The sequence below is a fragment of the Agelaius tricolor genome, unplaced genomic scaffold, assembly GCF_023055355.1.
Source record: "Agelaius tricolor isolate 1412-34295 unplaced genomic scaffold, bAgeTri1.0.p SCAF_1, whole genome shotgun sequence".
Taxonomy (NCBI): domain Eukaryota; kingdom Metazoa; phylum Chordata; class Aves; order Passeriformes; family Icteridae; genus Agelaius; species Agelaius tricolor.
In genome coordinates, this window is record NW_027269261.1 from 14,003,276 (window position 1) to 14,031,054 (window position 27,779).

Below are 27,779 nucleotides of genomic sequence, written 5' to 3' on the forward strand. Positions count from 1 at the left end.
CTCACTATTTTGGGAGCAGATTTATGCTCATATTTCTCCTGTTGTGATCCACCTGAAGAAAAAAAATAGACTGCAATTATAGCAGTATTCTTCCAGCAGATAGAGATTTGATTGTGCTTCTGTGGGGTCCCTGTATTCCATTAATGCATTAAATATTTATACCATTATGGTTTTTATTTAAAAATAGTGTTGAAGGCCTATTAGCACATCTTTTTCTGTGTAGTCTGCACTTCATGACTGCTGGAGCATTTGACTTTGTTAATTCTGTTTTGGCTTTCTTTTCCAAAGAAAAGGTCTTCCTAACATATACACATATTGGTATAACCAGAGTGATAAAAACACTAACTGTAATCTGCTTATTTTTTAAATGTTTCCATGTGCTAAAGGATTTCAGGCTCCCTACCAGAACTACTCCCCTTCTGAAATGACTACTAAATGTTCCAGTGAGGGGTAGCTGGGTTCTCTATGGAATTTGGTAGATTGCAAATTCCTGAATTTTTTTATCTCTTGCTGTTATATTAGTTTCATTGGGTTTTTTTCCCCTTTTATGCAGCTGACTGTATTTGAGCAAAGGATCTCTTGTGTGCAAGGAAGGGGTAAAGGTCAGAGTTAAACGGAATTAGAGGTGGAGCAAACTGGCAGAGAGGAGATTTTTGGGTGCAGTGGGCCTGAAAGTGGTGTTGGGGGCAGGAAGGCCAAAGAATTCAGCTTATTTGGTATCTCAGGTGTTGCAGAGGGGATAACAGCAGCATGGCACAGGGTGTGTGTTGGTTGCTCACTGTTCATCTTAAAAGATTCATTCTCTTATGTTTCAGGATCTACAGCTAGAATATGGTCATGGTTCTCAGTGTGGCTACTTTTTGGGTGCAAATAAGTGAGTAAGCAACTGCATTTTTTGTCTTTAATTCATTCAAGACTATTTTAATATAAAGACTCATTAGCTGAAATAGATGTAGTAAAATAAGTTAAACTTGTTTCTATCAGTTAAAATTCCAAAATCATTTATTTATTTCTAAAATAATACTAACTCTAATGATAGAGAATTGCAGCACTTTGCACTATGAGATGCTGTATTGACCATATTGTCTTTGTGGTGGTATAGGCTTCCTTTTAAGAGCTGTTATCTTGGTCTACTTGTTTATGGAATATTCTGCATGATAGGTCCCACAGAGCACAATTTTACCCCATCTGGGAACTGCCAGTGCTGCTCTTTGAAATTACTTTATGCCCTTCTTTATCTTGTAGGGCACTAGAACATGCAGTTATAGATGCTTTAAAAAATAAAACTTACTTTTCTTAGCAAGCCCTTTAACTTCATGCTCATACCTTTAATCATCTTGATGTATTAATCATATGAAATAATTCTCCATGTAATTTTCCCTTTGCACACAATTACTTAATTACATTTATGCATGCCAGAATTAGGATGCCTACCTTTGATTTGCTAAATTAAATCATACTAAAAATGCAGAAAACCTAAGCATAGAGCATGCTATTTTTGCAGTCTTTAATTGGGAAAAAATCAGTACTGATAATTTTTGAAATCCTCTTGTTCCTTAGTCCTGTGATTCTTCTCTGTGTTTTCAGACAAAAACATGAGTATGAAGTCCAGAATGTTACAAAAAATTAACCAGGGAAGAATTATTTTATCCCAAGAGTAGTTTCATACTTGAAAGTCTGTTTATTTTGTTTAGTATTAGGATTTTCTTATGGATTTCTTTTAAATTGGATTAAAGTAACACAGTCCTTGTTTTACAGTAAGAGGAAAAAGGACCATTACACTTAATGGCAATACATTAATAAGCACACATGAAAGGGTGTTGTGTGAACAATAAATTTTAAAAATTTGCAGCTGTGTTGGTTTTTATATGGATACTGGATGAATATTCTGAAAGCCAGCTGAAATAACATACTTTGAATTATTTACTGAAAGAATCATAGGTGCTTTTGATAATCATGCTTGTGTACCACAATTAAATCATGTTCTTGTTCTTATTTAATGCTGAAGGAGTCTCTTAAAATCAGTTGAAGAAGAACTACATCAGCGGTAATTCTATTTCTTTTTTCCTCTTGTGTTTCAAAAGTAATTAATGCATTGATTTTTTTGTCTGTCCCAACTGCTTCTTGTTTGTCCCTGTGCTTGCTGAGAGCCTGTGAGAGAGGCATAGTTGCCTAGATTGTAGCTGTACTTGAAAGAACAATAATGATTTTTAACAAGACAGTAAAATTCTATAAAAGAGGTAGATTTTGAGCTCAGTATCTTTCACAACAGTCAAGGTAAATTTAATAGAACTCACTCAACCATAATACTTTGTTCATTTTCTTAGGGGGCACGTGGCACATTTAGAAGATGATGATGATGCAGACGATGATTCTAAACAGTAAGTCTTTCTTGTAAAAATAAATAAAATCAGATTCTTGAAAAGATGAGTATTTAAAAAAAAAGGCTGAATCACATTCTGTAACAACTCAGGATTCTTTTTGCAATGGCATTCTTAAAGATAAGTATTTTCATGTTGTTGCTAGATTACATCACCATAAGTCATCTCATTCTGCTGATTTTTATAATTTGGGAGGAGGGGGTAATAGTGTTCCTTGAGTGATACAGTTTTCTTTTTATTTTCTATTATGGAACAAAATTTTGGCATCATTATGCTGAGACAGTAATATATCCAACTACAGTCCTAGTGTGCCTTCTTTACAACTGATAGCTATATATCAAAATAAAGCTCATGAAAAGTAGATGAAATATATATATTACAGGCTTCTCTGATGTTTGAGTTTGTTCTGTCCGTGTTCTCAACTAGGGGGATGTTTGTATGGGTGCTTGGTTTTTGTAATAGAGCTGACTTCCTTTACTCAGAGAGAGCAAATGTTACAGAGAGAGCACTTGTGACTGCAAAGGCATGTGTCAAATTAATGATGTTCATATTAAATCCCACTGGTATAAATATTCTTGGGCTCCATTTGATTATAGATGAGAGCTGAAACAATTTAAAAAGCAAAACCAGTACATGTAGATTTGCATTCCTAAAGAAATCTGGTGTAAAGACCAAAAGGAATGATGTCACTGAGACATAATTTTTGTTTGCTTTCTGTTAATGGGTAATTTGGAAAGCTGTTGCTTCATACAAGAAACCTTTAAAGCATGTGTTATCTATTGCTGGCATCTCTCTCTTGCAGAGAACCAAACTATAACCTCTCTTTTTTTTTTCTTTTTTGAGTCATTTTACTGCTTTTGTGAACCACCTCAGCTTGGTTCCTCCATCCATATGAACCTCTGGATGTTTTTTTGTGTACAGCTCTGTGTCTGTTCATTTTTGTTTAATATTTCTTTCCCCCCCACACACACTTCTTGCCCTATTTGCAGCCAGTATCATCAATTCAGTAATATTCCAGGGCTTGGAACCTCTTGATCCCTGCAGTCTTGAAGTGCAAGCACTGATTTCTTTGAGTGCTTTGAGATCCTTGTTCCTTGCCTGAGCTCCATCAGAACTTTCAAACAGCATTGGCTTCAGCTGCTTATGTGGCTGCTGTGTTTCTGTAGATTTTCTTTTTTATGTTAGGCAAGAAAGAACCTGAGATAGCTTCTGGAGAGGTTCTAATTCATCTGACCCTGGGGACCAGTAGTCACTGATGGTCTTCCAGAATTGTCTTGGTACTGTTTGTTTCTTCTGATGTATCATCCTAAGTACTTTTGCCCTACAGAGAAGGTCTGACAGTGTGTAAAAGCTTGAATCCCTCAACCTTGGATCAGACAAATTCTGCATCTGTTCCTTTCTCTTGATATCTGCTGGAGCCCAAAGAACTGCTGGAATTATTGGTTCATCTGCTGCAATTATTGGTTCATCTGCCTGGTCTTGAATGTCTTTCTGTGGAATCTACTGAAGATTCAAGGCTTTGGTTTGATCTATATTCTGTGAGCTGGAGCTGCAGTTGAGGAGCACATGTGACATCAGTTACTTCTCCCTTCAGATCCAGAACAAAGCCAGTGAATCCAGTGTACCTCTTCCAGCCCAAACTGGTGCCACTGCATGAAATCGAGTGATAGTAGCAGCAGAGAATGTTTCAGAGAACAATGTAAAGTTATAACTCTTCATTTAATAATTTTGATTGTTTTGATATTTCTGTTTCTCTCATGTGCAGCAAGGCTGCCGATACTTGAATTTCCTGGTTATGGAAAGCAGCAATTACTGGGGCAGTGCCCTGCATGAATAGCAGTGACAAACTGCACCTAAATCCTCTTGTTGAGACAAGGGCACACAGTCCTTTGTACACACATCTGTCACATGCATGCTAGATTGTTGCCTTTTTGCTTTCTTTGGCTGCCCAGTAACATTGGTTGTCTGAAGTGCAGGAAGAATACAAAAGAAATGGAAATGGAGCTTGAACCTTCATGATTGAGGACTTAAACTTGGCCCAATATTACTAAGAGAAGATAATTTCTTCCACCAAAGCAGCTGTAATGCATGACACAGGGAAACTTGTTCTCAAAATCCCCTTCCAGCTTCTCTGAAATACAAACAACAGATAAGATGCCAGGATAGAAACTCCTGGAAAGAATGAAGCCAAGCAGACAAGTTGTTGGCCTGTAAACAAACAGGCAGATATCTTACTAACTTGAACATAATTTAAAAATAAGGAAAGATACTATGGGAGAATGTCAGCTTTCCTAGTTTATTTAGTGGAAATAATTTTCTGTTCCTGAAAGATTAGGAAACAGGACAGTGGAACCAGTTTTTAATTGGTTTTAAAAACATGTAAAATTTTAGAGTTTAGTGTTTTCTTTTTAAATGCAGCATATTTTTTAAACCACAGAGCCAGGAGGGAAAGAATGCTTGTGATGCTTCAGCTATGTTGTTTTCTGATAATATCTTGTACTGTTGGACCAAACTGCTCTAGCATGAAAAGTTGTCTTTCCCAAGATTTCCGTAAAAAAAGAGACTCATCAACCAAAAATCAACCAGCCAACCTAAACATGAGGGTAGCCGTCTGCTGCAGATGGATTTTACTTTTATGTATAAGGTGTTTTAAGTCATCAGTGTAAATTTTCCAGGGAATGGTCTTCAATAGTTTTCTTGTAATTCCCCTTCAGCTCACTGATACCCTTAACTTTCTCCTCTCAACAGAGCAAATGTCAGGCCTCTTCTGTTTCTTCCTACTTTGTTCTGCACAAGTTTGTGCATCTTCAACAAATCAGTTCATGACACTCTGCTCTCTGGAGGGGAACATGTGATCCTTGTTTTTATATAGTATCTGAGGTATAACAAAATGTTTGAAAGTATTTGTGATGCAGTTACTTGGATATAATAGTGCTCTTGACAAGTTAATGGTATTTATTTGTATGGCATTTATAAAACCCTGTCTCTTCTTGAAGACTGCTGTTTGAGTTTTCTCTCTGTTTTGTTTTGTTTCTTTTCTTTATAGTGCTACTATGAAACCTAAAGTGCCACCTCCTTTACCACCAAAGGTAAGTGAGGGGGATTTCGTTGCTCACCAGAAAAATGCACTTTAAATAAACAAATAAATGGAGAATATTTAAATTACTGTATTGGTGGCTCTTTACTTGTGAAAATTTCAGAATCAAAATGCTGCATGTAGGGCTTTTTCCTCATTGATGAGTGGCATGGGTGCTTTGAATCTTTTTTGATTATGTTTTGTTTATTACTATGTCTCTTCCAGCCTAAATCCATATTTATCCCCCAAGAAACTTACTCTTCTGAAAATGAAAACCAAGGGACAATCAAGAGATGCCCAACATCAGAGAGTCCAGCAAAATCTACATCTCATGTTCCACCCAGACCACCACCTCCTCGGTTACCTCCACAGAAATCTAATCCTTTAGGTAATAAACGTGACCCCAAAGAGTATACCAGTATTTCTTAAATAATGTAATGGGATTTTATTTCTCTATTCTTAGCTGTGCACACATTAAAAGATATTGAGGTAATTTTTCTATGGTGGGCAAGTAACAGAAAGTGCATGAAAGCCAAAAGTCATGAAAAAAAGCATGCTTTAACTCTTAAAAGGGTCAAATGTGCCTTCTGTCCAAGTCACTGACACAATTCCTGCTGATGCCATTGGTGACACAATTGCTTTCCTAAGCAACAGGCTTATATAATGTAGAGTATCAAGATTGATTAAATTATGTTTGTAGGTTTCAGGTTTAGTGTGCCAGCTGTTATTTGTCATGTCAAGAACAGAGTTCTGCTTTCAAAGTCTGCTTTTGTAATGAACTGGGCTGGGGAGTATAGGAGGTAATTGTGTTTGTTTACTGTCTGCTGAGACTGTTCATTTTATGCCTTTGTCAGTCTGATGCCATGAGAGCTGTCTTGGACTGGCTTCTCTTAAGCAAGCTCAATGTCTGCCTCTCAGTTGTTACTTTGGTAGCTTTTCCTTGCTTCATACTTAGTACTGCTGTTGCTCTCTTAAAGATTTGACTCTAACAAGGCTGTGTTTCTAAGGAATCAATAATTGAAGTGTTAACTATTGGCAAGTATGTCTTTAGGTATGGTCAACACATTTTCCCTCGTAACTGTGACTGCATCCCTTTCTGTGCTCCTGTTAGAGTTGTTAGATTTGAGTTATTATGTTAGAGTTGTTACATTAAATACCAAAAGTCATGGACTGAGATTGAATGTGGCTTGATGGATATGTGCAGATGTAAGAACATGTATGCTTCAGAAATAAATTAGGGTATTTTACACTATACTGTATATAGTATATGTTCTGACTTAATTGGAAATTCTGGCCCACTTAAAGAGTTTTGAGGCTAGATTACTCTTTGAGGTGAAGGCAGAGGAACACATTCTTAACTATGAATCTTTCTAGGTAATGGAGTCACTTCTGTGCAATTAAATGGTGAAAGAGAGGATCTGCCACATCAACAGAATGAAGCTAGAGACACTAACTTTTCAAGGAAAGAAAAGAAGGAAATACTGGTAGGTATTTAAGCTTCTGGGTGTCCTTTTAGAGTTGTCATTACTACATGTGCAAGGAAAAGGAGCAGGTGTGCTCTTTACTATGGAAGTTATGCTGGATGGCATCTTGTTTACTTTGAATCAAAACACAGTTTTCCTTGATTGTCTAGTTGTGATACAGCCTTAGTCTGAAGATTGTCAGTGTTTAATTTTCCTCAGAAACAAACATCATCACAAATTTATGCAATTTTCCTGGTCTTTCACAACACCTGAGAGACATAATGAGTGCCATGTCTTGTGCTGTACTGAGCAATGACTGTTTAAGCAAACAGGGAAATGAGGGAATGGAATATGCTGTAGTTAGACTAGATGAAATGTGACATGAGACTCCCCTCTTTGAGGGCTCCTTCCAAGTGTGAGTCTGGAAATGTAATTTTTTTTTGTGAGAAGTGAAGAGGAAATAGACTAGAAGCATGGTGATAAGTCTTTGTTTTGTTTTAAGGAAGTGCCAGTAATGCTGGCAATACTTCAAAAAATAGGATTACCTGGACAGCTTTGAACTTGTCATTTGAAATTGTGTGTTAGAAGTTTACCTGTAAAAGAGGTTTGTTCAGAAGCTTGTTTGTGCTAGGAGAGATTGATACTGACCAGGAAAGTGCATGTAGCACTGAGTGGTAACATTTAATGCTGTAATACTGTAAGGGTTGAGCAATTGTTACAATATTGCTTAAATTCTCTAGTACTGGAAATGGCATTCTTACAGGCACCACTGTAGTGTGAAAATGTTGCATAAGACTGTGCAAACATTCAATGAGCAGGTATTAGGGAATCACAGTGGAGATTTTAATGAAAAGAAAATTATGCTGAATGTTTGTGGTTATGCTGTGTGTGGGGAGGGAATATACATGTTCAAGCATAGTGTACATGTGAGTGTAAACATACTTTTAAACTTTATTTTCTAGAAACCAATTAGTAATGGCCTTCCTCCCACACCTAAAGTACATGTGAGTATTGCTGAGTCACACAAATGCATGTAGGGGGCAGGGTGAAAGAGCACATTTTTTGAATGTTTGTAGTATTTGCTTTTTTACTTAAAAAACCTAATATGACTTAGCAATGCTAAGCCAGTGGTATGACTCTTAACCTTTTGCTACTACTTGAAGTAAAAATAATCCTTTTGGGAAGGTCACATTTTAATTTTTCATATGTATGTATTTAATATTTTTACTTCTACAGATGGGTGCTTGCTTTTCAAAGGTTTTCAATGGCTGTCCATTAAAAATTCATTGTGCAACATCTTGGATAAATCCAGATACAAGAGGTACTATATGATGAGTATTTTACCCATTTTGTCCTCTCCTTGAATTTCAAGAGTGCTTGAAGAGCAGCAGACACATATTCATATAAGACAGACATATATTCATATATTTAAAACAGACATATATTCATATAAGCAGGAGTCATTCTTTAATTATGCCACTGCTAGGTGTGTTGTTTTTAAGATATATTGGATGAAGTTTTTTGCTTTGATTAAAAAGAATAAATTACATATTGAAGTTAAAGATTCTTCTCAACATTTTAGTCCAAAAGAAGACAATCCTAATTTATCTGTAAAAAATCTGACTTTTGGAGGTCTTAGCTGAGATTGATTTCTTAGCTGAGATCTTTCTGGCCCTGCAGGATTCTACAGCTGGTTTTTGCATAAATTTTAGTGCTTTAATATCTAGCCTGATAAAAGGGGTAATTGGTAATATTGTACTCACTTTGCCTGCTATTACACCCTTTGATTATAAGCTATGTACACATACTTGTGAGCTGGTCAGCAAGAAAATATTTGGATTTTTTTAGAAACTGGAATTAGGGAAGGGTAAATCCTTAGGAGTTGACATCATCTCATAGGAGATGTCTGCCTTGTTTGCATGCCTATGTACAATCCAGAGATTTGATTATGTTCAAGAGGTGAGACACCCACAGGCTACTGAGAAAATGTTCAAGTCACTACTGCTGTAGAAGTACTCTCAAAGAAGGCAATGGATATTTCCATAATATATGGAAATGTCTAAGTAAGATATGCTGAAATTATTCACATGATCTCCTGCTTGTGGTTGAATTGCCTTTTTTTTTTAAATTTCAATTATTACTCAAAAAACCTTCTGAGCTTTCCTAATGACTTAAAACAGCCCCATTCATAATTTAAAGCTTCCTTATCAGGATTAATTTTCCATGCTTTCAAACACCATAACTATTATAGTTTGATTTGTTTCCATGTATGTAGACATTGCTTTTTGCAAAGGTGTACACGTTTTCCTGAATCAAGATTTATACCTCTTTTGGTTGTGTTTGCAGATCAGTACTTGATATTTGGAGCAGAAGAAGGTATTTACACACTGAACCTCAATGAACTTCATGAAACATCAATGGAGCAGGTATATTTCTGGTTAAAAAAAAATCACATTTTTAACCCCTCAGATTAATGTTTCATAAACCTTGTAAAAATGGTCTTTACTATATTTACATGGGCACTGGCTACACTGAGAATTATCTTAAATATTTGCTGTTGAGGATACTTTTCAGTCATGTTTGTGTTTGTAGGCTGAGCAGTGTTTATATAGGAGATCTTCATCTATTCTGTGTTTTGAACTTCATCATAGTGCCTTGTTCTGCAGTTAAATGATTAGGTAAATAGTATGGAATTTTCCTGGTGCATTTTGGATGAAAGTTTGTATTTTCCTTAAAACTTCATTACAATGCAGAATTTTTGCAACAAATTGTGATTCAGCTACAGGGAAGGAAGGAGATCCTTTATTCACAGGAGTCCATTCTTGTGGTCTTAAAAGCAGCTTTGCTGATGATACTCAGCTTACTGAATTCCACCTAAAGCTCTGTCTTTGCAAAGTCTTACAAGAAGTAATTTTTCTAAAGGGTTGCTGGGGAGGAGATAATGCAAGTTGCAGGCCTTTCTGTATTCTCCAGCTCTTTTGTTACTCTCTAAGAGACTTGTTTCTTTCCTGCCTTCTCCCTGCCATAGGGAGCTGTGCACCTGCCATCACGATGGAGGAATTTGCAAGGACAGCCTTCACACTGTAGCTAGAAGCACTGGTGTTTGTTCATCCTCCATGGGCCCAGACATTTTAGAGGTGTCTGTTTTGTTGAGAGGGAGGCCTAGTTGAACTGAGCTCAGTGTAACCCATAATCATACTGGTGCTCGAGTTACCTGATTTAAACTTAGCTCAGGTACCACTCTGCTGCTGCACTGCAGTTGTAACAATTACCCTGAGAAATATCACTAATGTAATAATAATTTTTATAGGCCAAGCAGACCAAGGAGGGGTTTGGATTTTTTCTTTACTTGTTTGGGGTTTGGTTTTGGTTTGGTTTAACTGGCAAGGAAGGAGAAGAGCTGTAATGAAAATTGTGTAGTGTGTTGCCTAGTGAGCTTTCAGGAAAATGTTTTAATAAGCACTCAGAGACAAGAAGAAATGCTTGCTAACACAGCCAGTTGTATGTGGAACAAGGAATGAGTGACAGGTCAATTAACCTGCTAATTTGAAGAATTGCTGTTCTTTAATCCTCAGGTCCAAACCTATTGAGTCACAATATGCTCATGTACCTACAGAAGGTCAATCAACCTTGCATGTTAAATTTTGATACAAGCAGTGTGGTAGATTATTACCATAGGTGTTTCTTACAGTGTGTTTAGGTTGTGAGAAGACTTCAGGAATAGAAGTGCACCCTCTGTGCTAACCATTTATTGCATCATTATTTATGATAACAGTCAGTAGGGCTTTAATAGCATTTCCAAGTTTTGTGTTTTATGTCATTGTTTACTCTCACTCTGATACAACTCAGCATAAAAGCAAAAGTACTGTCCTTGATTATTTTTCTCTGTATTTCACTTCACCAGTGGACAAAGGAGACATAATACACATTTCCAGGAGTTAGAATAGCTTCAGGGTTAATATTTTATGCTTTTTTTTGGAAGAGTTGTGTTTTGTTTTCTTTTGTGGTTGATTTTTTTTAAGAGGAAAATAGTTGTTCTCCTGAGTGATTGATCTAGCCCAGTAGTCTCTTTCCTAAAGTGGCAGTGGGAAGTGTCAATGAGCTTGGTCTCCACTAGAGTCATTGAATCAGGGATGTTAGAGGATCCCTGCCTATTTTTTGTCCCCTTTTGGACCTCTTGAACATGAGTATGTCTAATCCCTTCTTTGTGTTGGTACTTTCCACCTCCACGACATCTTGTGTCAGTAAGTTCCAGAAGTTAGGTGAGAGGAAGAAAAAAGTGGTTGTGGGATTTTTAGGTTTTTTTAATTTGTTGCACTCATTCATCATTTAAGGGAAATGTGTGGTCATGCAGGTGAAGGTGAAGAATCCCTTCAAAGTGCCAGTTTTAATTGTTTCAAGAGATTTGGACTGTCACAGGCTTTAGAACGGCGTGGTTTGTTTATAACAGGGTTTGTTGACCACGCTTGGTTTACTGAAGTTTGTTATTGAGCCTTTCTTTTTTGAAGGAGAAAATTCAGTGGGTTTTGAATTTTTTGGAAAAGGGTTGATTGATCTTTATAATGACATCTTATGGAATATAATATACCTGAAGACTTGAGTATAAAATGTGCTAATTCTCTAAATGTTAATTCATATATTAAATATAGTATGTGTGCCTAAGATTTACTCTGAATTAACTCTGGAATCCAGGTAAACATTACTTGGCTTAAACTTACTTCTACTGCAAAAAGCAAGTCAATATTAGTTTTGTCCTGTCATCTAAGCAGATACTAATTGATAGTTGTCTTGTGTATGTCAAATTCAATGCTACTTCTTTGTTTTTCCTTCCATTTATCAGCTATTTCCTCGAAGATGTACCTGGTTATATGTCATGAACAATTGTTTGTTATCAATATCTGGTAAGTTACTGTGCTATCTTTCAGTGGTAGCGCTGGTAAACACTTGGTTTCGTATTTGAAGTGTGGTTTGTTTTCTAATTGCCAGGTAAAGCTTCTCAGCTTTATTCCCATAATCTACCAGGACTCTTTGATTATGCAAGGCAAATGCAAAAGTTACCTGTTGCTATTCCAGCACATAAACTCCCTGACCGAATACTTCCCAGGTAAATACACATCATCAGATATATCAAAATATCTTATCTCTGGGAGTTCAGGAGATGCTTGTGAAGCTCTGGGAACACCAAATAGTGGGGGGCTGTTCACAGATTGCAGTGAATGACTCATGTGCATTAATCAGAGTGTTGAGCCCTACATTTACACGGATCAGGATGTGAATTACTCTTGTTAGAGAAATGCATTTTGGTACACCTTACCTTCTGGTTATGAAGGTTTCTTGTTTCTGGGTGTAGCTCTTTTCAGGTGTAGTCTAGTGTGGTAGATCCTGCTTGTACTTGATGCTGAACAAAAGCTTTGGCCCCTCCTGGCTGCTGCAGAAAGTAACCCTGTCCTGTCCAGAACCAGGACACTGCCAAACAAGCCTTAGTAGCAGCCCATTCAAATCCCAGCAGAAGCAGGTAGTAATATGAATTTAGTTTGCAAAAAAATCTTTGATTTTTAAAGTGCATAGTGACACACTGGTTCTTCTAATCGAATAGGATTTCTGTTAGGAAATTGTATTATAGAAAATTTGATTCTCTGCCACCTTTGGTTCTATTAAAGGCCTATTAACATGTAATGCTTGGGTTCAAGAAAGGCTTCTTCTTGTTCAGTTACCTGCAAATATAATGGTGTAACACTTGTCTGAAAATTATGTTCTTCCTAGAGGGGAAATTCTAAATAACTAAGAGATAATTTGTGCTTTGAATTGTTACCTTCTGTGTACGTGCACTATTGTTCTGCTCCTCTCTTCCAAATTTGACTTTGGTGGGTGACTTTGGCTTGAGGACTGAATCAGCAGTGGACTAATAACCATAATTACCTTAAGGATCATGCTAGGAAAACCATACTAGATTCTTCCTGGAATGGTACCTCACCTAAGTTGCAGAGGACTCAGAAAATTTCTTGTCCAGTCATGTCACTTCCCAGGAAAAATGTAGCACAACTTGAATGTGCGTGCCAAGCCAGTCATTCAAAGGCAGGAAAGATTAATTTAAATAATGTGTTTTCCTGTTTTATCTCTGATTATAGGGTGTCAGGGTAGCCACATTTAGCCAGGCAGAAGACAGACATTTGAAGTATGTAGGAGAGAATGTAATTTTTCCTACTAGACCATAAAGTGTATTCTTAAACAAGTTTCTGGATATTGTGATGGTGAGTGCTACATGCAAAATGGTAAAAGCAGAGGTTTGGTAGAAAAAAGGCAAAGAAAAATTGAATTTGAAGTAATTTGTGAGGTTTATATATTCATTTGCAAAATGTTCTAACCTCAGTTTATGATACTTGGTAGGCAGACATTCAGTAGCAGAAAATATGTCTGGGATAAGTCTCCTTTCCAGCTTCTTTCCCTGGAGTGTCCTTGAGCAGATCCTTTCAAACCTTCCATGACTTGTTCCAATGAAAATTTGTGGCCAGTACTCAGTTTTCATGCTGTTCAGTCCTTTTGCATAATCAGTCACTTCTGGATAGTTCCATTTGAAATGTTACACAACTGTTTTCTCAATTCATAGCTTTGAGTGCAGCATCTGTCTATCAATCTATTTATTCCCATTTTTCTACAGCATCAGATTACTTGTTTTTATTGTTAAGAGTACTGTGGCCAGTCTCAATAGTGCCTGAGTACTGTTACCAGCAAATAACATTTTGGCTTATCTGATAAATTTTCACATTATTGTTTCCATGCTTTCACAAGAAATGTACTAACTTGTATTTTTTTAGTTTTTTGATGTAGCAGATGTTTTTCTATCAGTGTATGTCTAAAAAGAAAATTCACTCAATTATTTCAGTTGATCAATAATTTTGTGTTTATCTTTTGTAGGAAGTTTGCAGTATCTACGAAAATTCCTGACACTAAATGGTGTCAAAAGTGTTGTGTTGGTAAGTGAAGGTCTGGAGAATAAATGTGAAGGGGCAGCACAAATGGTGGCAATATTAAGATTATTGAGTCAAGTGTAGGAGGTAAAGGGAGAAGAGACTTTTGTCATTGTTATGAAGCTGTGGTGAGCTCATTCAGGTTAGTCCTTGGGTTTCAGCAGTAGAAACTTTCCCATTTTAGCTCTTTAGATTTAAAGACAATTTACAAGAAATGCAGAGAACCAGAATGATATCAAAATTCAAACCATTTCTCAAGCAGAACCTAATCTCCATGGATGGAGAAACTTAGAGAAGTTGCCATCATGATTAAGTCACCTGCATTCCTAGCAGAAGTTTCAGTTATCAATACTGGGGAGTAAAAAGCAAAGGAGTATTTTTAATTCTTTGAGGACAGTGTTGTCTCTGAAGCCTTTATAAAGTGTTTAATAATGTGCCAGCTACCAAAATCTCAAAGCTGCACTGTGTTAAGACATGTTCTAAAAGGGAGGCAGATAGATTAAAAAAACCCAAACCAATGAGATAGTTAATGAATGCTGCAGGGAACACTCATGGCATAACAGGGGTGAAGTGACAGGGGTCAGAGGATGTAAAAACTCTGACTTTCTGACAGAAAAAATAATTTTGGAAGTCCCTGTGTTTCTAGGTTCATAAAATAAGAAGCCTTGTGGTGTGCTCCTTTGTGATTCTGTGATTGCTGTCCTGCCAGGCACAGAATTTAACAGGGGTGCTGTGGTACTTGACATTATGAGGGGAGTCTTCATATTCAGAGATAGCTCAGCCTCCTAAGCCTGGAGCCCTTTGTGCATGATAGGTATGAGTGATAATTTGTGAACACAGCAAGGGTGGCTCTAAAAGTCTTAATTTTTGTGACTTGAGTCTCCAGTCCTGCTGGCACATAAATCTGCTTTTGGCCTTGGGGCAGCAGGAGTGCCACAGGAGGCAGAAAAAGACAAGAACTTCTGGTCTTCTTTCTGCACCTTACAGGTGTTGGTGATTGTTTTGTGGTTTCTGTTGCTGAGTTCAGCCTTACTCAGGGTCACACCAAGCGTTATTTACTGCACTTTGCAGTCAGTCTGATGTTGAGTGAGAACTTGGATTAATGAAATAAAGCACTGATGTTTAAGGTGCCAAGGGATTGCTGATAAGTTTCTGTGGCAATAAGGTAGTGTGAGCATATTTCACTTCTGTGATAGTTCTGGATTGTAGAAGCTTGTTATCTAAATGGTGTTATTGCCTGATGGCCCACAGTCACTTTGCTGCACAGTAAAATCTGGTCTTTAGATGTATTTGTACAAAGTGCAAAATAACATTTGTTTGTCTTAAAGGAAATGTTGGCAGTGCTTAAGGAGTGAAATTTTGTCAGTATTGTAGAATTGAAGTTGTGAAACTTCACAGGGCCCAATTTTGCAACTTTATTGTTCTCTGCCAGTTTTTAATTGAGTTCTGACAATGGAAGAGCAGCACTTCCTGCTTTTCTATTGTTCTTCAGTTTCAACTGGATTTCCTGATGGTCTAGAATTGTTCATCAGAATTACAGAGCTCCTGGATTTCACACTGGCTGTGCTAGTGCTTGAAAGGCAGCTGAACTGTTCACTGCCTGCTGGGTAACTGTGTGTTGTAGAAAAAGCCATTCTTTAACAGCTTGCTTGTGGTGATTTTGAGATAGCTTAGGCAAACCAACACAGGAGACCCAAGGCACTCCAAATGTGTATGCAATCAGCTATTTTTTAAATATATAAAAGATTAGAGTGGGGGTAGTGAGTATTTTCCAAAAGTAAAGTGAATGTTACATAGTTGGAAATTGTTTATAATTTGCATGTGCTTAGTACACTAATATTCTCTATCCTTTCTTGGCAGTGAGAAATCCCTACACAGGCCACAAGTACCTTTGTGGAGCACTACAGTCTAGCATTGTTTTGTTAGAATGGGTTGAACCAATGCAAAAATTTATGTTAATCAAGGTAAAATTATAATTACTCTCATGTTGTCTTCTAGTTATCTTGTAGTGACTTGTTAAGAATAAGTATTAGCCATTTCTTGATTTATTAGACTTTTCTCTTGGCTTCTGTTATATTATATTGAAAATAACTATTTAAATGTGTCATGTATGAACTGACTCAAACTAAATGTTCATGTTTTTGGGGTGCACTTCAGTTAGAGAACCAAGCCCTTTTCTCTATGAACATTGCCCTTCAGTTGCACAACAGAAAACTGAGGCCGGCAGGCTGAGACATGGGTTAACAGTGGTCTTGCTCCTTTACTAGAGAGAAAGTGACCATTTATTCTGTGGTTTTGGACCCTGAGGTGCCCAGAAATGCTTGTTATCTCCCCATCTGACATCACCTGAAGAGACAGAGCCAGGGTGGGCTCATGTTTATAAAAAGGCAGCTGCTATAACTTGATCAGCCTGGAAGAGGAGGCTTAGAGGCTCAGTAGCCAGGGAGAGCAGTGATGAGCACTCTTGTTGTCCATGGGCAGCTGCAAAGGATACACATGATAAAGACATGCTATTTTATTTTGACTGAATTGGCATGAGATGCTCCAAGCTTCTTAACTCAGGCCTTTTGTATTTACCAATTCCTGTTATCCGAAGAAGTAAACCTAACATTACAAATTATGTCACAAAATTTACCATACAGTTTGAATACCTAATAGCAACTCAGACTACATTTGTTTCCCTTCTAATATCTATTTTTGCTTATTCATCTAGCACATAGATTTTCCTGTACCTTGTCCACTGAGATTGTTTGAAATGCTGGTAGTCCCTGAGCAGGAATTCCCTTTAGTTTGTGTTGGTGTCAGTAGAGGAAGAGACTTCAACCAGGTGGTGAAGTTTGAGACTGTCAACCCAAATTCTACCTCTTCGTGGTTTACAGAAACAGGTTTGTGTGCTGTTGTCATTGCATTCCAAAATGTTCTTTGCTCTTCTCTTACAGCTGAAGCACTAAAAGGCAGACTTCTCTAAGGAAGTAAATGGTTAAATCATTAAGGCTGAGTGCAAGTTCTCTGCTTAAAGGGTTATCTGGTTGAACCTGCTTGCACATGCACTTCTCTTTTTTTATGTTTCTCTTTGTTGAACTGATTGGATTCCTTGAGATTTTTGGTATAGCAGAGGATGGAGTTATAGTTTTTTGCATTTCCATAAATTAGGCAGCACTTTATTACCCCCTGTGCTGTTTGTGCTCTACCCTGGCACCATGACTTCTGTTTATTTAATATGTTTTAGTAAAATTGCATTCTGAGCAATTCCTTTTGACATCTCTGGAAGATGTATTTTGGCTCTCCTACAATGTGTCACTATGGGTAGAAATGGTGTTGTCACCTCCTGCTGAGATAGAGCATTCTTCTGGTGTTTGTGGAAAGCAAAAAGGATTAGGGCCACTGGTAGCAGGAAACCAAGTGCCTGCCCATCGCCATTGTGGGCACCATGAGCTGACATGGCCACCATAGGAGGAGCAACAATAGACATCCTCTCATGGAAGTGTGCTAAGAATTACTTTTTTAGAGTTACAAGGTTGCCCCCTGAACCTAGATGCAGTAAGGAACCATTGCTAGTCATAGCTGGCAGGTTCAGAAGCAGTAAACAGGTTTGGTTTTGCCTGTCACAGATCCCTGCTTGGTTCATGGTGAATTTATACATAGCTCTGTGCTGGCATACACATGTGCACAAGTCCAGATGAGTGTGTACTGTGGAATTCACTAGGAAGAGCTGTTTCCTCCAGGAAGATACCCACTGACCTTGCTGCTGCTGAAAAGTGTATCAGATTTTGACACAGTTTAAAGCATAGTTAGAATACCAAAGTGAGCAGTGGATGGCCAATTAACATACTTCACTACTTCAGACAATGCATTTTATTCTCATTCCTTCCTACCTGTAACTGTGTGAATTTATAGCACAGCCCATAAAAGAAGCATGAAGAGAAATGTCCTGTTGTCATTTCTCTTAATGTTGTCTGCATTAGTGCATAAATACAAGAGTACTAATCCCTTCTGTGTTTTTTTTTGCATTATGCCTTCCACATTTTTTACAATTTCCTTAATTAGTTGTGTGCTCTCACATTGTGTCTGTGTTGTTGTTTTCTCCTATTTTTGTAGATCAAATTTAAACCCTTTTGTTGCATAAGCTTGTTCCTGTCCCCTGCTGGCAGGAGAGCAATGATGCAAACAGATTTTTATTTCTTTTTAATACTTGTAACTGGAAGCTGCTTTTGTGTTCTAAGTAATGTGCTCTAATTTCTCATGTCTAATGGATTTACTGAGTTTCTTTTTGCTGTATGAAAGATGCCTACAGAATCTGGCAGTAATGTTGAATTAGTAAGAGTTGCTTTGTATGTAACTTTAATGTTAACAAACAAATGGACCAAAACTACACTTCTCTTTTGAGCTGACATGTCCACTAATCACTTGTGGGTCAAATTCCTATTTGCTGTGATGGAGACTGCTGCAGCTGTAACCCAGAAGAGAAAAAACAGCCCTTCTTTTGAAGTTTTGGAGAAGGAAATAAGACCCTATTTTTGGAATATCTGGGGATGGAACGTCTGCAAATAGCAGCAAGAATTAAGTAATAGTATATAAGTCCCTGTCAGGATTTAGAAATAAAGACAGAAGAAAAGTGCAGTGAAACAGCATGGTGTGGACAGTCACATATATCTGGCTGTTTGCAACAGCAATATTCAATTGCACCAAGAGAGAATAAATGGAGAGCAATGTACATGACAGTTTTGGTTTGTGACATGGCTCAGAAAAGGCTGAATGAAATCTGTACTTCAGTATTGTAGCTTCAGTTTTCCTGTCACAGCCAACATGTTGGATAAGTGGACATGCACCTCTAAGAGAAGAGTAATGTCACTGGTAAGATGATGATTTTAAGTAGATAAAACACACTAATCCATCAAAATGTCTCAATCTCTAGAACTTGAATTTCAAATTTCATGCTAATGTATGTTAGGAACTAACACTGCCATTTTTTTACAGACACTACGGAGACGAGTGTTGTCCATGTAACACAGCTGGAGAGAGATACCATTTTGGTGTGTTTGGATTGTAAGTTTAAAGTCAACTAAATATATATATATGTATGCATATACATGCATACTGTCTTCAAATTAGGTTCTGTATTGAAGATAATCCTTGGTTAACATATCCTTATTTATTGTCTAGGCTGCATAAAAATAGTGAATCTGCAAGGCAGGTTAAAATCCAGCCGCAAACTGTCATCAGAGCTCACGTTTGACTTTCAGATTGAATCAATAGGTAAGCTGGGTTTCACTATTAGTCTTGAATATCCCTGTAGGTCAGAGAGTTGGGCAATCACCATCTGGATGAAATTTAAAAAGAGCAAGTGGTGGATTCTGCATCTGGGATGAGGTAGTCCCAGTTATGTGTACAAACTGGGAGATGAGAGGCTGGAGAGCAGCTCTGCAGAAAGAGATCTGGGGGTTGGGATTGATAGCAAGCTGAAGATGAGTCAGCAGTGTGCTCTGGCAGCCAAAGGTCATGACCAGCAGTAAGGGACATGGAATTTATGTGAAGTTGCATATGGGAAAATTCAGGTTGGACATTAGGAGAATTCATTTTACTCAGACGGTGATTGATCACTAGACTGAGCTCCCCAGAGAAGTGGTCACAGGACACCAAGCCTGTTAGAGCTCATGCAACATCTGGATGATGCTCTAAGTGATCCTTATGAGTTCCTTCCAACTTGAGATCTTCTATTAGCACCTGTTTGATGTTACAGTAAAGAATTAGGTATGCTGCTTGTCTAGTCTTTGGCATTTGGAGCACTACCTCACTCATTTCACTTTGTGTGAGAAGACACAGTGAAAGGTTCAACATATGCTTTCCTAGGAACAACTGGAATGGAGTAATAATCCTGGAGTCTTCTTAGATCAAGCTAAATGTCTTGGAAGCATGATGAAAACTTCTAGCCTCTAAGGGAATACCTTAAGAGAACCTACATAAACTCTAAATCACCCATGCCTAACTCATTTTGCATGTGTGTTTGTGCTGTCCATTTTTATAAAGCAGCTCAAAGACTAAATTATATGATATGTCATAGGTTGCATAAATTTTGTTTCCTTGTGTAGAATTTGAATGAATTGTGAAACAGAAAGAATAGATTATTTTGGCAATTCTCCAGTAGTTACATACCTGGATTGCACCACCTGCTGTTGAAAAGAGGGGTAGGAGGGGTGTGTGCACAGATGAAGGGTAGCAGCAGAAAAGGAGGAACAGTGGGTTCTAAAATCATCAGAAGTTGCAGGGAGTTTATTTCTGAGGAGAAGCTTTAAAGTTTCAGGCTGTCCAAAGATAACGTCCCACAGAGAAGAAGACAAGAAAACATGGCCACTGAAAGCATTACTTTTATGGCTCTTCATGATTTGGAATGGGGGGAAAAGAAGGATTCATTGTATTTGAAGTTTCTTGCTCTGGGACCTCTGCATGTACTGTGGTCCTCATCCTTTTTCTCACAAAATGAGCTTCCAGTGGCCTTTACTGTCCTGGAAGTGTCTCCAAAGACACTCTTGGAACTTTTCTGTTAAAATTCCATATATATTTTCTGCAAGTATTAAAGGAATTTCCTGTTCAAAGAAAATGACACATTTAGGACTAGACATTTAGAATATTTTCTGGTTAGGTGGAAATGTTTTTAAACCCTGCTCATTAAACAAATAAATGTATAAATGCAGCTACTTTTGAGGCAGGGTCAGTGATTTCTGGGAGACATTCTGCTGTCTGAGTGGGTGGATGTCATACAATGGAACATACATGCACAGATTTCAAAACTGTAGTCTTGTGCTTTTGGCCTTAAAAGTAAGGGTTGAGTTTATGCCTCAAAACTGATTCCAGTGTTCTTTCTTACCAGTCTGTCTACAAGACAGTGTATTAGCATTCTGGAAACACGGCATGCAAGGAAGGAGTTTTAGATCAAATGAGGTGAGTACTACATTTTGCTTCAAATTCTGGCTTCTAATGTAAGCCATATGGAGGAGAAATGCACTATGCTGTTGTCTGAAAAAGAGTGAAACATTTCAGTAACTTCCTAGGTTAGACCTAGGAGCTGGATTTTCATTCTAAGCTTGTTTCATAAGCTCTAAGGCATTGGTGGAGCTGAACAAGAACCCCCTCACATCTGACAAGCAAAGCAGAAACAAGAGACCAGGCCAGAATGCCATAGAAAATATCCAAGTCTAATTCTTGGTGATAATATTCACCTTAAATTGCTTTGAAGACCACTGTCAATTCCTTAGCCTCTCACATATGGATACAAAAATCTGGGCTTTGCCAGTGGTTCTACTGCTAAACTTCAGCTTTTTGTCACAGTGTCAAATGAGTTGCCTGATGTTTTTTAGTCTCTTCCATGTTCTCTTGGCTTACAAATACTTTGAAGAATTGCCTAGCTTTCACAAGGAATATTTTTCCATCTTCAGTAGAAGAATACCAAATTGACCTAAACATGGTTGGTTTGATTTTTTCCTAAAATCTCCTTGTAGTCACTTTTTTAGCCCATTTGATGTGATTTTTTTGACAGAGTTAAACCATTATAACTACCTTCCCCAATAGTTTTTATTTTTCCTTGCTGCAAACGTTGTGTACCTGTTAGTGAAAATGCTGTACTTTGTAGGAATTTAATTAATTTGGTTATTAATAAATATTTACAAATATTACCAGTTGTTCCATCAGTGTTTCATTGGCTGAGAAATCGAGCTCATTATAACTAATTGTATTTTAAGGTACACATACAGTCACACCACACCAAGCTTAGATATCTCACGTTGTTCCAGCACTACATTGACTTGCACAAAGCCTCAGCTGACCCAGTCTGTGCTAACAGTGAGCCTGCTCTGTGTGAGCCAAAGGCTGGGGTCAGACTGCTTCTTATTTCCAAGGTGCAAATGTTTATTGTGGCATTTGTGCATTGCTCTACCCATTGGTAAAGCACTCAGTGACTCTGCTCCAGATGGGAGAGACCATGTCCCAGTGGGCTGTAGCCCAAATGGATGCATTTTGTTGTTTATGTCAGGGACACTGGCTTGCTTTGTTCCTGTCAAGCCAAAGCCAGAACCTAAATAAAGAACTGAAAGCAGAACTGGGCTGTTGACAGAAAAGCAAGCCACCTAGAACTTTTTCTCTGTAGAACATATCTAGGGTAAGCTTTTGGGCCTTTTTAAATTCCTTATCTCTACTAGCTGTCCCACTAGCTGCAGCTAAAAGAAATAAATGTATTTTCTGCTGTAATATGGAAAGCCTTCAGTGCCAGGCTCAGGTCTTGACCATATCTGTTACTTTGGGGGAAATTTTGTACTACGTAGCAGGTAGGAAGTTTTTGCTTGGGACAAAAAGCTGACTGACTTAACTTGCAGCATTTCTTTCTTTGAAGACATCATTAGTTCAGACTCCTTATTCTAATACAGTTGGCCCAATTGGGGATGACTTGAGCTGCTTGCAAAGTTATTTCCTTCCACAGCTGTGACCTTAGGCCGTGGTTTGATCGAGTGTGAAAATTGAAAGAGGGAACTGTGAATTCTGACACAAGAAGTTCAAAATTTGGGCAAAGATTGTACAGCCTTAGCCTCACAGAAAGTAGAAATTAATTTTCTTAGAAAAGTGAAGGATTTCATTGCTGTGAATTGAAATTCTCTTGCAAGTTCTCTGCACCAGAAGTGAATTCACTAAGTCAGCTAATATTACTAGGGTCTGGAAAGGAGATAAGAATGTCTACTTTCCCCAAGAGTGTGAAATTCAGCTGTGTAGAAGAGGAGCTTTGTAAACAGTGCTGCCTGATCACAAAGTGACTAAATACCCTTTGGAGTATGCACCAGGCTTTGGTTGACTTCATTAATGAACATGGCGATTTTCTGGGTGCTTTGATATTCATATAATCATAAAGATGTATCACACAAGTGCAATTCACCAACAGAACACACAGGTCTGTTGCACTCATCTGAAATGTCAGAAGATGAAGTTTTCTTTTTGCAGTGGGCATAAGTACCACAGATTAGATTGTTTCTCTGCTGAGGTTTTCAGAATATGAACTTAATGCATTCTTACTATAATTTAGCATTTCCACAAAATGTGTTTCATGTGTGATTTGCCTGACCCATTTTTGGATATACACTCTAGAGTGACACTGGTAACTCAAGTACCAAGCTGTGCCCTGCTGTTCTGCTTGCAGTGGCTACCAGAGGAATTCATGTAATGTGAGAGGAATTACAGAAAACTTTTATATCTTAGTTAAAAGTGACAGTTGCATTATAATCTCTATTGGATTTTAATTGGCAGTCATTTGTTAACATCAGTCACAGTCAATTCTTTTCTCTCGACTAATGTTAAAAACAAAATGAAAACACTTGTTTTCTTAACATGTAAATATTTCTTTTTATTGTCTAGATCACACAAGAAATTTCTGATAATACAAGGATATTCAGGCTTCTGGGATCTGACAGGTAAGATGAGAAGTAAACGGGACATACTAAAATAAAGGAATAATGTGTGTTTTCCTACCTTGTAAAAGTTCTTTTTGCATGTTTCTTGCAAATTCTTTTTTAGTCATCTTAGACATTCCTCTGTATACAGGTCTCCCTTCCAGTTCTTCACTTTTACTTTTCTCTTTCTTAAATTTAAAAAAATAAAAACCTTTAAAAGTGTTTGTGAGCTTCTAGAAGTACTCAGCCAGGCAAGAAGCTTTTCCTTGGCTGCAGTCACAATCTCCAGGAGTGTTTTCGTTTTTGTATTGTAATTCTTTGTTTAGCTTGGTGAAATCTTTACTTTCAGATGTTCTGCAGCAGTAGCTCATCAAAATCTGCTTCTGGAGATAAGTGCAAAAAATACTTAAAAATTTAAATATCTCACTTTGACCCCAGAAAGGAAATCTACCAGTTCTTCTCCCGACATGACAGTTCAGGTCTTGTAGGAGCTCTTGATAGCCCCTGGTGTAGCTGTTCTTTGACATCTGCTTTTGGAATCTGTTTGTGTGTGACCCAAGTGCTCTTTTAGGAGTGTCACTGACTTCCTCAACTTTCTCTGCCCTGGTGTTGAACTTTGTACTTCTGTAGGAGCCACAGAAGCAGCAACTGTTTTGTCTTCAGGGGAGTGCATGCTGATACGACAGTTTCACCAGTAATGAATTCACAAGAACTGCAAAGACAGGCCTTAACTTTTCTTTTGAGAATTGCCTTTGTTTACACTGCCTGCAGTAAACCCATGTGGCATCTTAGAATGACATTGCAAAAAATTGCCTTGTAAGAGTGTCCTCTTCCCCAAATATGCTCCCATCTATTTCTGGCTTGCTCTGATAGTTTTCAGGTCTAAGACAATGTTTAAAGAGTTTGCTCTGCAACAAACATTAATTCCAGTCTCTTCATATACACTTTTCCTTGGAGCTCTGTCCTGTTTTGTGCTTGAGTATGAAGCCTTTTTCCAGTAACAGGATCCTGTCCTAGGCAGTTCATAGGAGCTGGTGTTCAGAGAAGCAAAAACCCTGATGTCAGTCTAATAAAAGCTTGTGTGTTGCTTTCTCCTCACGGGCAGGGAATTGCCTCATTGCATGAGGTGTCATTCCCTTTGTGGAGCACATTGAGTAGAGGTCAGTTTTTTTCAGGTTTTTTAGTTTTGCAGCAAGCAAACTTTCCTGTCTGAATCCACAAGAGGGTTTTCCACAATCTGCCTTCACTTCAGGATGTTTGTGGAGGAGAAGTCAATCATGAACGTCTTGGTCTGTTTAGCAGTTTTAGCAGTTCTTGCCTGATGAAAAAAATTTAAATAGTTTGTGAAACAAAATTGTGATGGCTAATTTCTCTTCTTTGAAGAGAAAGGTCTGGTCTAGGACACCCCTGATCACCTTTGCAGTTGCAGGCCCATGTAACCCAGTCTCTTGTATCCAATGATGGCCCAAAGTGGGGGGCAAGAAAAAGTAAGAGAAAAGACTCTTCACATAGTAGTCCTTTCCTTGAGGATTCTCTTTGCCTGCAAATTTTTGTCTCTGCAACTTTCAGAGCAGAGGCAGTTTCTGTGGATTAGGTTATATAGCCTCAGAGATTAACTAGAGGTGCTCACAGAAGAATCAGCTTTGTTCATCTGTGATTCCTGTGGCAAGAGGCAGAAAAACAGCTCTTAGAACTGGAGCCTGATGAATGGGTTTGCTTTGCAAAGCTCCAGGAAAGCACAAGCCCAGTAGGGCAGCGAGGGACCCTCACTAAAAGGATGAGAGGCAACAGGGATACATTGCAGCCAGGGAATTTCCAGCTGCATAAAGGGGATAAACATGATTGGTGAGGATGGTTCAACACTGTAGTAGGAACCCAGAGAGGCTCTGGGAGATCCTTGGAGACCTTGTCTGGGTAAGACCAGGAGCTTGCTTTGAGGCTGGCATTGGTTTGAGGGGCTTTTGGACTAAAGGCATCCAGGGAAAGAGAAATAACAACCAATCAGATGGATCCTAGGAAAGAATATTTAATTAAACCCAGGGTTGTTTTTAAATGAAGGATCACTTGACACTGTGGCTTTCTTAATTTCCATTTTAGGGTCGTGGTGCTGGAGAGCAGGCCGACGGACAACCCGACAGCCAACAGCAATTTGTACATCCTGGCAGGGCATGAGAACAGCTACTGAGAGCAGCACGTGGCAGCAGCTCACTGTGAGGAGAACACTCCTGCTGCAGCAGCACTCGTGACTGGCTGGAATTGCACAAAAGCTGCAGTAACCCCACTTCAGTTACTTTATAATTTATTGTGGCATGAGAGGAAGATGAGAATTGTTTGTGGTATGGACACAGAAGCATTATGATACCACAGAAGTGCTTAATTTACTGTTATGTAATCTTTGTACATATGCAGTATTTTTCAGTGAAACTTCTTGCTGAAGCCCTACACTGACTTTCTGTAGATAGAGGTCCTCCTGTTAAGTACAAGTGTCTTACCTGTACAGATGTAAAAGTCACTGAGGATGCAGAAATTAAATTGGGGTACTATTATAAGGACGTCTCATGTGTTTATTATAAAGTGGGATTCTAGCAACAAATATAGTACATTTAGCAACACTATTGTATTTTATTATAAGTAATTTACTAATACAAATAAATATTAACTTTTAGAAATTGTAACCAAGGCTGTAATCAGATTACAATCTTGTTTTAATTTCAATACAACACACTGGTGTTCATGTTTGCACAATGTATTGAGATGTGATGTATTTAGTCACAAAGGTAAGCTGTGACTTTGTGGATATGACTTGGGCTTCAAAGTTCCTTTTTTTGTTTTGTTTATTTGGGTAGATTCCTTTGTGAAACAAACCAGTTAAACACCTGTATTTTTATATTTAATTAAAACTTTCCTTATGATTACTTCTCTATGCTTGAAAACAATACCTTATGGATGGGTGTCAGTCCCAGACTAGTGGTACCTGGCTGTAATTCTGCAATAGGTGTTTGAATTATTAGTGTATACAATGATAAAAAGTAGTTAATTACTGTTTGTCTTACTAAATATTTTCATATCACGATGAAAAGGAGCAACATTCCACATTGTGGAAATGGCTCAGAGATGTTGCCATTTTGACTTTTTTTTTGGCCTTATAACCATTTTCACACTTTTCTTGATTTTAGGATGTTAACACATGGCCAAAATTTAGTTACTACCTCATTGAAACAATACAATGGTTACTACGCATCACGGGAACTTAGTTTTGATCAGAAGTATTTTTGATTGCTATTTTCCAATGGAGTGTGTAAATGCCAAGTTTTAAGCAAAATGCACACATTTGACTCCTTTTTTTGTATATGTTCTTTATATTTTATTGTGATAATATACACTAAAACCAAACTAAATTAAAAGTGATTTATGGCCTGCGTTATTGTTGTGATGGGTAATGCTTTGAAATATGTTCCCTAATGTATATAATGTAAAATAAATTTTTTTAACATGTTGTTGTACAATTAGCTTATCACCTGCACTGATTTTCCACATAAGACTAAAATGGAACATACGGAGTTTTCAATTCTGCTATTAAATGGTTGTGCCAAACACAGAAGCCGGCCGTCTCTGAATGTATGAACAGAGGTTGCTGGAGCTCCACTCAGTTTGGGTTGGCATCAATACCCTTTTGACCTTTGGGCAGTGGACATGTAGCTTTGAGCTAAGTCTTTCCAAATTCCACCTTGTGTGCTTTCTTCCCTCCATTTCCTGCTGTTCCACTTGCAAAACAGATTTTTTTTTTTTTTCAGCAGGTTTATTTTTCTGCCTGTGAGCCTCAAGCTCACTCCTTCTGCCAGCCCCATCGTGGCTGTTCCTTGTCCTGAGTGTCACCTCACCCTGTGGGGGAAGAGGTGGTGGCATGAGCTTCACTGCTGAGCAGCTGAGTTCTCAGAAAAGCTGAGAAGTTGTGTGTGTTTCACAGCACTCTTGTGAAGTTCCCAAGGGCAATTTCCATCCTGCCTCCTGTGGACTGTTCCTCACTTGGACGTGCAGAAAGTCACTCAGATGTAGCAGAGTGCACTACAGCTGAGGTGCTGTGAATGTGCTTCCTCCTGGGGGGGTCCTGCAGCAGCTGGGGCCAGGTTCCCCAGGCCATTGCTGAATTATAGGCACCAGAGGCTGAGGGCTATTGGTTTTTACTCTGCTTGGGCATTTTTGGTACGAGCATGCGTGCAGGGATGCAGCTGGAAAGGCTGAGGATAGAGGACAGAGCAGCAGCATGTAGGAAGAAGGGAGCATTTTGCTAGGGCAGGTATGTTTCCAGTCTATTGGTATAATCAGAACAGCTTTGCTTTTTCCATGCTGCTCTCCAGCCTTAAAGATAAGAAGTGAACAGTTTCTGCTTTTTTGAGGAATTGTCCTGTTGCAGGATTGTGGGTTTGGGGTTTGTGCCACAAAACTGCCTTTCCTACATCTCA

General features: G+C 38.2%; 1 protein-coding gene across 3 annotated transcripts in view; it reads left to right on the top strand.

The window, feature by feature from the left end:
• Positions 1 to 26,822, top strand: part of MAP4K3 (mitogen-activated protein kinase kinase kinase kinase 3) — a 65,381-nt gene extending 38,559 nt beyond the window's left edge. For 2 of the 3 annotated variants that reach the window (XM_071423732.1, XM_071423751.1), the window contains 19 exons: positions 816 to 874; positions 2,009 to 2,047; positions 2,328 to 2,381; positions 5,428 to 5,470; positions 5,683 to 5,845; positions 6,832 to 6,941; positions 7,883 to 7,924; positions 8,157 to 8,241; positions 9,267 to 9,346; positions 11,761 to 11,821; positions 11,907 to 12,024; positions 13,836 to 13,894; positions 15,749 to 15,852; positions 16,602 to 16,773; positions 18,866 to 18,934; positions 19,052 to 19,144; positions 20,757 to 20,827; positions 23,282 to 23,337; positions 25,414 to 26,822. In XM_071423732.1, the coding sequence (XP_071279833.1) occupies positions 816 to 874; positions 2,009 to 2,047; positions 2,328 to 2,381; positions 5,428 to 5,470; positions 5,683 to 5,845; positions 6,832 to 6,941; positions 7,883 to 7,924; positions 8,157 to 8,241; positions 9,267 to 9,346; positions 11,761 to 11,821; positions 11,907 to 12,024; positions 13,836 to 13,894; positions 15,749 to 15,852; positions 16,602 to 16,773; positions 18,866 to 18,934; positions 19,052 to 19,144; positions 20,757 to 20,827; positions 23,282 to 23,337; positions 25,414 to 25,501 (1,566 nt within the window). In that variant the 3' untranslated portion in view covers positions 25,502 to 26,822. The remainder of the gene's footprint in view (positions 1 to 815; positions 875 to 2,008; positions 2,048 to 2,327; positions 2,382 to 5,427; positions 5,471 to 5,682; positions 5,846 to 6,831; positions 6,942 to 7,882; positions 7,925 to 8,156; positions 8,242 to 9,266; positions 9,347 to 11,760; positions 11,822 to 11,906; positions 12,025 to 13,835; positions 13,895 to 15,748; positions 15,853 to 16,601; positions 16,774 to 18,865; positions 18,935 to 19,051; positions 19,145 to 20,756; positions 20,828 to 23,281; positions 23,338 to 25,413) is intronic. The other variant, XM_071423742.1, reaches the window with a different exon arrangement.
• Positions 26,823 to 27,779: the final 957 nt, after the last annotated feature.